Below are 9,174 nucleotides of genomic sequence, written 5' to 3'. Positions count from 1 at the left end.
GAGAGTTCAAAACTACTGAGCGGTGTATTGGATTGGGATTTTAAAGCATTTTTTTGCATTCATGAGTGTATTCGATTGGGATTGTTTGAAATCCAATAAAATCCTGAGATATTCATTTGGGATTTTAAATTATGCTACAAAATCTGGTGGTATTCAATTGAGATTTTAAATTATGCTTTAAAATCTGATGGTATTCGATTGGGATTGTTTAAAAACCATTAAAATCTGATGGTATTCAAATGCTGATGGATTTGTTTTTCATTTCATAAAATGATGGATTTTGTGGCATTTTTCAGTGTAGTTTAAGTTTTTTGAAATCCCACCAAAATCAATGTGATTTTGAAGCATTGTACCTAAATCCTATCAACTATGCGACATTTTATCAAGAATCCGCACAAAATCAAAATCTTATACAATCCATTAAAATCCATTGACTAAAAACAATCCATTAAAATCCCAATCGAATACACCCCCGTACGTGTCTGAGTCATTTTAAATTTCTAACTCATGAGTTATTAAATATATAATAATAAAATTAAAAGTGGTTTATAGACAATTTCAATTGATACTAAGAATCGAAAATACAATGTACGATGGAGAACAGAGTTTTTTTCATCCATCAAAGTATGTCATCTAACTAAAAAGTAAGCAAGTATTCTCGGCCATTTATACGATATGGCCTCTAATGTCTTACCAACTAGGACTCGTTAAAACCCCTAAAGAGTAACACTCCTGTGGGAAAAAAACTCAAGAGGAAAAAGAGTACCCTACAAAACAAAAATACATCATTTTCTAAGAAATTACAAGAAAAAATTCGTATCTTCTAAAGCTCCTATCATTCTTTATAGCTACAATGATCTGTACACTTATATCCTTTTCAATCTGCTATTTCCTAAATTCCGTAACATTGAATCTGCAAGATGATTGTAGAATTTAAATGAACATAGTCAGTGAACGCTAAGAAAAAATAGTTTTAAGCGGGACGAATAGGCTCCATACTACTCTTCTGCCCTACCCACCTTTTTACTTATTTTATAAAATTTTCCTTTATTGTTTTTTGGCTAAATATAAAATCCTTCATTTTAACTTCTTCTGCACAATCTTTTTCTCAGCCTTATTCTCTATCAACAAAAAGTAGTCAATTCTTCCCAGACCAAAAACAAATCTAAATGACAAGAAACCAACACCGCAAAGCACACAGATCCCTACTAACTGTCTTTTTTACCTTTATAAATGCTAAAAAACCTAAACTTTGTAGCTACATCAAGTCATGTGAACAACTTTAAGAAGAAAAAGAAAAGTGATGTGATCTCATAGAGACACAATATACAATCATCTCTATAACTCTAAAAACTACCCTCTATTTCTCTCAGGTGTTTCGATGAACCACACTGTTGTCAAGTTCCACACTTTGACTCCACCTGCTTCATCTGTTATTCAGCTGCCCTGCAGATGGACCGCCTGTTTTACATTAATTTACATGTTCCTATAACTCATTACTTCTATGTATTTCTTCTTTTCACCCGGAGTTTGTTTTACTGATGGCGGCCAGCCAACTCCTCATGTAACCGACTGAATACTAGCTTAATAGGGATACAAGCAACTGCAGTTGGTGCCGACTCTGATTTCACAATTCCATTCACCTGACAACTGTTGGAACTATGTTTCAGATGATTGTTGGGTTTCTGCTGTGTCGCAATTGACGCAAGTGTCCTGGTCTTCTGGTTGGATGCTATACTTGTCTTCCTTCCCCGCTTCTTAACTGACTTTTTGCGAGTTGAAGGACCAGAACGATGAGTGGATCTCTTGTGGCTTAATTTCCCCCCGTCTAATTTATTTGTTAGAGATTTTCTTTCTTGACGAACATGCAGCAAATGCTCAGCACCTTCATCTCCATCTATCATTGATGAAGAGCGCGGGCGTGGAACCCGACAATTAGCTGTCCTTCTGGCAGTCCTCCACATTGGCGGAAGTGATGCATCAGGGTCTTGGTTAAGTTCATCATCAGCTGCACCCAGAAGGGCTTCCGATGATCCATATTCTAGCGTTTCAATTTGAATAGGGTGGCCTACTATTGCCTGCCCATTTATCTTGCTCATGAGTGAAATCATAGGAACATGCTCTCTTTGATAATTTGACTGGACTTTCAAATCCACTTCTACCAACATGCACTTCCTCCTATCACCAGAACGTCGACCAGCAGAAACAGGATCCTTATATTCAATAGAGTCACCCCAGAGTCCTTTTGACACAGACTGAGTGTTCCATGTGAGGTCCTCCCAGCTGGTGATATTATGTCCAATACCATCTCCACCTCTAGACCTATAACCACCTCTTCGGGTTCCATACTTCCTATTGACGTTATCCATCTCATTGCTTCCCTTACCTTTGAACTTCGTTCCCTGGTTTGACTCTCTAGAATCCTTCTCAGCACCTACATCCGCATATCTTTTTGTAAGAGCTCGAGAGTTCCTTTTTCCTTTTTGTTGCCATTTGGATACCCCCATGCTTGCTAAAACATCGTCATTGGAAGGGTGAGACGTATCACTGGTAGTTGCGGGGTCATCAGCCTCCTCACTGCCCCTGTTGCCATCTACTTCTTGAACTTTAGATTTGACCATAGATTTTGGCCTGAATTCTACAGATTCATCTGGACATTTGAACAAATAATTCAGCATAAGATAACAAAGATCACCTTACAAATTTCATAATCAAACAGTACTGTAGCCTTGTAATACTGCCATAATACAAATAAGAACTATACACACAGGGACAGAACCAGAAAAAAAAAATTGGAGGGGCAAAAATTTTTTATGCAAAAAATAAATTCCGACAATCTAGATTTTATTGACAAGTTCATGAATTTGTATGCACAAAATCCAAATTTACATGAGATTTCTATATATATTTGAAGGGGCCATAAAGATTTGTTAGTTTGTGGGGGGCCAAATGAACTCTATAATTAATTTTCTATACTCAAAATTGAATAAATACAAGCTTTTGGGGAGATTTTTTGGGGGACCGAATGACTATATAATCAATTTTTATACTCAAAAAAAATCAATTCAAGCACTTAGGGGAGGTTTTGGGGGGACCATGGCCACCCCCATGCCCCCCCTTGATTCCATCCCTGTATACACAGTTACACACTACACAACATTAAAAAGAAAAGTAATAAAATCCCCATACTGTGGAAATGGTGTACTCCCTCCGTCCCATTCAATTGTATACGTTTGTTTTTCACTGCTTGGCACGCATTTTAAGGCTCTTATAAAATACAGTTCTATAATTTATTATTAAAATTTTCCTTTTCTGTATGAAAATATAGATGTTATATTTTTATACAGGAAAAGAAAATGTTAAAACTAAGTTGCAGAACTATGCTTTATTGAAGCATTAAAATCCGTGCGGCGTCCCCGTCCTGCAATGTATACTATTGGCTGGGACGGAGGGAGTAGCTGATTTCCAATTAGCAGCAAGATAAAGACTGTGGTCCTTTAATCTAATATGGGTACGGGTCCCTGACAAACGATTGCTGCAGCATACTACCAGCATTCGTTTTCCACTGTTTTTGATGTGAATGCAGGGGACTATTGTGTCTTCTGGCAGAAAACAAAAAACTCATTCTAGGGTTCCAGCGGAGAAAAATCACTGGTGGCATGTTGTCAACAATCATTAGATCTGGACCAACACCCATGTAATATATAACATATATATTAAACATATAGAGTTATCAAATAATACACACACACATACATATATAGGTCAATAAAGATTTATCCTTAGTGGTTGTTGCCTCAGAAGTCAGTAATCAGTGGATAAAATAAATACTCTTCAAATACTCTTCTACCCCCCCCCCCCCCTTCCTTTTTTTCCCTCTTGACACACCATTGATTCAATGTATTTCACTTTTATTTCTTATACCATCACTCTTCTAACAAGGCTATGAATTCGACATTAGCCTCTAAGACATGCAGATATCACACTGGTTATCATAAACAAAGAAAACAAATACAATACAACAACAAATACAATACAAAGGGCTGGAGAGTTTAAGATCCGGGCTGTAATTACAAACAATCACTCTGAAGGTTATCATAAAACAAAGATACATACATGTTTGTTTTAAGGGCTTATAATCCATGGACTATCATCTTATTTGGTCTAATTTCAAAGGATTGTAATCCTGTTAAATTAGATTCCACATCATCTCTTTAATTCATTTATGTGGGATTGTAAATTTGTTATACCTACTCTGACTAGGTATCATAATCCCATTAAAAATGAACAAAAAAGATGGTTACATACACAAATGGTAAAAGTCCGAAGATTATAATCTTTCAAAAGGGTTAAATATCAAATTGTTCACTTAAGTGGAAACTAGATATCACTTTGTTCATCGATCTCAACCGGGTGTCATTTCAAGCACTTAAGTTGCTATAAATATCACTTTGGCATGTTTCAAATTTTTAAAACATCTACACTTAAAAAATTATTGAAACTTTAAAAACTAACAAACATTCAAATTATAGAAAAAGTTTTGATAAAAAAAAAAGTGTTCTGCGATTTTTTATATTTTACAAATTATATTAAAAAAATTATTATATTAAAAACAAATAGTAAATAAATTTTTTAAATCTGAATATATTATTATTATCTGAGATACTAGGATTCAGAACTTCTCATTTGGTTGTGGTAGCATGAAAAGAAAGGCGAAAAACTCAATAAAAGATATTTTTACTCACCAAACCATATTTCGACGTACCTATTTGACATAAATTGTCACTTAAATGATTAAAATGATACCCCATTAAGATCAATGAGTAAAGTGATATCTGGTCTACACTTCAGCTATCAATATGATATTTAACCCTCTTTCAAAACAATGTAGCCCTATGGTCAACGAAAGGTTGAGGATTACCAAAAATTAACTTCATTTCACTTTCCTATTGGGGTTAATTTTAATTATATTTCTACAACTTGGATAAGCAAAATCAACTGCAAACTCAGTAATTGAGTCCATAACCACTAAAAGCCTATTCGCAGAACTTATTTTGATATCATTTGATTAACATATGCTTAAGAAGAGATGAGGCAATAGACATATAGAACTGAAGAACATTAATAACAAGCAAGTAGGTCCAGCAGCGGAGATATAATTGGTAGATTACTTTAAAAAACAAAGTTACATCTCATTTTCACAGGTGCAAAACCTGTGATTAATTGAAAAACAAGTCACTGCAATAGATAATTCTAAGCTAGGACATGTCTGGTCGAGGTAGAAAGCATCACAAAGGCTGTTACATTAACATGCTCATATATTATGTAGAAAAACTGTTATATGTGCATAGAGAAGACGATATTTGTAATTAAAAAATACAACATTTATACCTGAAATTTCAGCCATTGCTTCATCTGTATCTGATTCGAGAGAGTCGGTCTCTGAAGAGTCTGTTTCTGTATCTTCCGTTGATCCAGAAGTGTTGTCCTGGCTGCACTCGGCAGCAAGGTTGTTCTCCTGGCTGCACTCGGCAGCAGGGTTGTTGTCCTGGGCCTCCTGGCTGTGCTCAGCAGCAGGGTGGTTATTCTGGCTGCACTCGGCAGCAGGCTTGCTATTCTCTTCAAGTTTATATTGTGAACCCTCCATGTCTTTAGGATGGATTTGAGAATCATATGCAGAACCACCGGATTTTGTCTGGTCCACAAGTTTGCTCGTCTTCACACTACCTTGCAACTTAGTCTGCTCCTCACCTTTTGAATGTAAAGAAACAATACTATCTTCAGGCTTTAGCGAGGGAGGAGCTGGTAACATTGCACTACTCTCCAGTACTTGAACAAGGGGGCGGCGCCTATCACGCCTCTTGGCTATGGAATCTTCAGCCAACCTCTCATCATATGACCTTTTCCTTTTCGCTGAGGAAGCTTTGTCATTAACATGACCAGTATTGTCAGTGCTCGCACCACCACCATTTACAGGAGCCTGAGTACTATCATGTAATGGAGATTGCGATGGACCATTGGATTCAATTGAAGGATTCTTAAGTTTTGAAGAAGTAATATTAAGACCAAGGTCCTGCAAACCTCTCATCCTAGGAAGTATATTAGAGTTCTCATCATCCCCACTCAATTGTTTTTCCTCTTTAACTTTCTGTGTTTGCAGATGAGGACTAGTAATGCCCTTAAGTGACAGATCCAGCTCTTCAGAAAGTTGACGATATTTCACATCTACGCATTTGCCATTGCCATGTCGCATGCTCTCAGCAGATGTAGCCAACTCCTTTTTCACAGCATCAGACGATTTACTGCTCTTGTGATAAGATGATGAGCCCAATTTCCCATATTGTTTCTCCAAAAACTGCTTCTCAAGTTCAAGAGCATGGATAATAGCATCTTCCCTGCGTGCATACTTCTCTCTTTTTTTAGGAGGCATTCCCTGGGAAGACTCAGCTTTGTCAATACAATCATCAAATTCACCGCATCTAAATGCCTTCACACGCTTAGACTTCTCCATATTGTACCAATCTCTGAAACAACATCAGACCAGAAGAAAAAAATTAACCAAAAAGAAAAGAAATTTTTAGCCAATATGAAGAAACGATAGGAACTTCTGATTAGATGTATATATAATTATATATATAAAGAAGGTTGTCATAATATGTGATGTTTGATAAGTAGTATTATTATGATATAAAAGTAAAAACAAATTATGATAATAGTGATACACAGACAATTAAGTTGCTAATGCTCTTACTGGTAATTTAGGATGTAAATAAGTGACATTCGCAGCAGTACGTGAGACCAAAATACTTCCCACGTCAAGGATAAAGAGCACACATTGGCAAATAAGGATGTAAAAAGGTGAAGTGCATAGTACGTGAGAGCAAAATACTTCCTGCGTCAGACAAACTATATTTGTCGTCTACAGTAACATCATTAAGATATGATTCCTTCTTAAAAGAACAGATTTCCAAAATATAAATATAGTTTAACCAACTACCTAAGATAGACCTCTACATGCCAAACTTTAAGCCAATCCCAATCTTGACATATATAAATAGTAAATCACGTTAATAACAACAAACAGGATAATTAAGAACATGAAACAGGCAACTAGACTAACGACAATAACCGACAGCAACACAACAAGTTGGCAAATCTTAGATATTCGACACGAGACTCTCTTCTAGCTAAGATATTCCAGTACATTCCAAACTTCAAGCCATTCCCAATCTTGACATGCATAAATAGTAAACCACATTTATAACAACAAACAGAATCCATCTACAACATGAAACACGATACTAAACTTACAATAACTACCAACAGAAAAACACAAATTAGCAAAATTAAGATAATCAAAAGGTCCACAAGTGAATAATAAGTAGTGTTTAGCAGACTCACACACTAGCGTCTTCCCTTCCAAGAAGCTTAACTGGAGTCCCGGATCGAGGAGACAAAATATGAGAGCCCGAGAGGTCTTCTTCACCCAAAATCTTGCCTGGCCACCAAGACCCATTGCGCCGCCTGACCCAAACAATGGAGCCAACCGCACAGTCCACCACACCCGTGCTCGTGCCCGTATCAGAGCTTCCCATCCCCCTCTATATATCTATCTAATGCCTACACTCTCTGTACTCCTACTCACTCTAAAAACAAGCTGATAAATCAACAATCTTTATAGAGATCAAACCCCCAATCAAAAACCAGTTAATATTATTTCTTCTACACCAACACAACTCAACTAAAAGATTATAAATTTGAACTTAATTTTTCTGAAAAAGTAAACAAGAAAACAAACTGAATTGAACTGAAACGAGAAAGCGAAAAGCGGTGATCACTTACAGAAAGAGAGCTAAGAAGTATAAAAGATTAACCCCCGGAGAAAAAAATTGAAAATTGGCGATGAAAACGGAGGATCCGAGATTTGGACCCGACAGAGAGGGCTAGGGTTAGGGTTTTCATTCAATTTAGGGGAAAATCATATTGAGTAGAAATTCATAGGCTTAAATAACAGTGTGTAATATTATTACTAGTATCTGTGGTTTGATTGCTTTGTATATGCTTTAGCTTCTCTCACACTGTGTCTTCTATATCTTCTCTCCCTTTCTCTCTCTGTATCTCTCCTTATATATCTACCTGATTCATATGAATATACCGGATTGTTCGGGTCGGGTCGTGTTGACTCGCTCACTACTATAGCTCACTAGGGCGTATGACGAGTTTTCATGACAGAATATCGGCTAAAAATATTAAATTAATCAACTTGTTTCATCCATCTATAGTATTATATTTATTTATTTATTATATACTTATATACTTATATATAATAAGCGTAAGGGAGATAATTTGGTCGCATGATCACATGTTTCAAAAGCTTATCATCCGTTGGATCGTATATCGAACAAATAAGCACCGTTAGATTATAACAAAATTAACTTCTACTTCTATATATAAGGAAACTGATATCTACTTGCATGTGTATAACTCCTTTTCTGAACTTAAAACAAATTCTGTATTTCACATGTTTATGATTTTTTTAATCCAAAATAAATATTTCCTACCGGCTTTAATTGTAGAATCATATAAATCGCACCGTCACAAAATTATTTTTATCTAATATATTTCAAAATTAATAAGCCGGATATTTTAATCCAAAATAAATATTTCCTACCAGTTTTAATTGTAGAATTATATAAATCGCACTGTCACAAAATTATTTTATCTAATATATTTTAAAATTAATAAGCCGGATATTTTAATCCAAGATAAATATTTCCTACCAGTTTTAATTGTAGAATTATATAAATCGCACTGTCACAAAATTATTTATATCTAATATATTTTAAAATTAGTAAGCCAAATTTAAATTATATTATAATAATTCTAATATAAAATACATTTATAAATATAATCTAATGGAAGTTGACGTTACATATTCTACTCAATATATATTAAAATTTGATAGAAAAAATTTAATACTTTGGCATGATACATAAGAGAAAAGGAATGGCTTGATTACAATAGTTTATTTGAAGCTTTTAATGGCTGTGACGGTGTATTTTATATTGCATCGCCACTGTCGGATGATCCAACACGTGTGAACAATTTTTTATTTTTTTTTACAGAAACAAGTCTGAAAAATAGAACCTATATATTTTTAAAATAGTTCTGACT

The 9,174-nt window shown here is 35.2% G+C and overlaps 1 protein-coding gene across 1 annotated transcript; it reads right to left on the bottom strand.

Moving 5' to 3' along the window:
• Positions 1-1,202: 1,202 nt before the first annotated feature.
• LOC108214361 (uncharacterized protein At1g51745) lies at positions 1,203-8,120 on the bottom strand. The gene is made up of 3 exons (XM_017386318.2): positions 7,402-8,120; positions 5,392-6,524; positions 1,203-2,650 (listed from the first exon to the last, which is right to left on the bottom strand). The coding sequence occupies exons 1-3, from the start codon at positions 7,593-7,595 to the stop codon at positions 1,536-1,538; spliced, it is 2,442 nt and encodes an 813-aa protein (XP_017241807.1). The 5' UTR covers positions 7,596-8,120; the 3' UTR covers positions 1,203-1,535.
• Positions 8,121-9,174: the final 1,054 nt, after the last annotated feature.

Source organism: Daucus carota, chromosome 3 (assembly GCF_001625215.2).
Source record: "Daucus carota subsp. sativus chromosome 3, DH1 v3.0, whole genome shotgun sequence".
NCBI lineage: Eukaryota > Viridiplantae > Streptophyta > Magnoliopsida > Apiales > Apiaceae > Daucus > Daucus carota.
Note: the sequence above shows the minus strand (reverse complement) of the source record. Positions and strands in the feature narration are given on the sequence as shown.

Coding starts and splice junctions, on each gene's coding strand:
- LOC108214361 (XM_017386318.2), bottom strand. CDS start 7,595: ATGGGAAGCTCTGATACGGGCACGAGCACGGGTGTGGTGGACTGTGCG. Junction 6,525..7,401: donor GGAAGGGAAGACGCTAGTGT/GTGAGTCTGCTA, acceptor ATGTTGTTTCAG/AGATTGGTACAATATGGAGA. Junction 2,651..5,391: donor AGCAATGGCTGAAATTTCAG/GTATAAATGTTG, acceptor TCAAATGTCCAG/ATGAATCTGTAGAATTCAGG.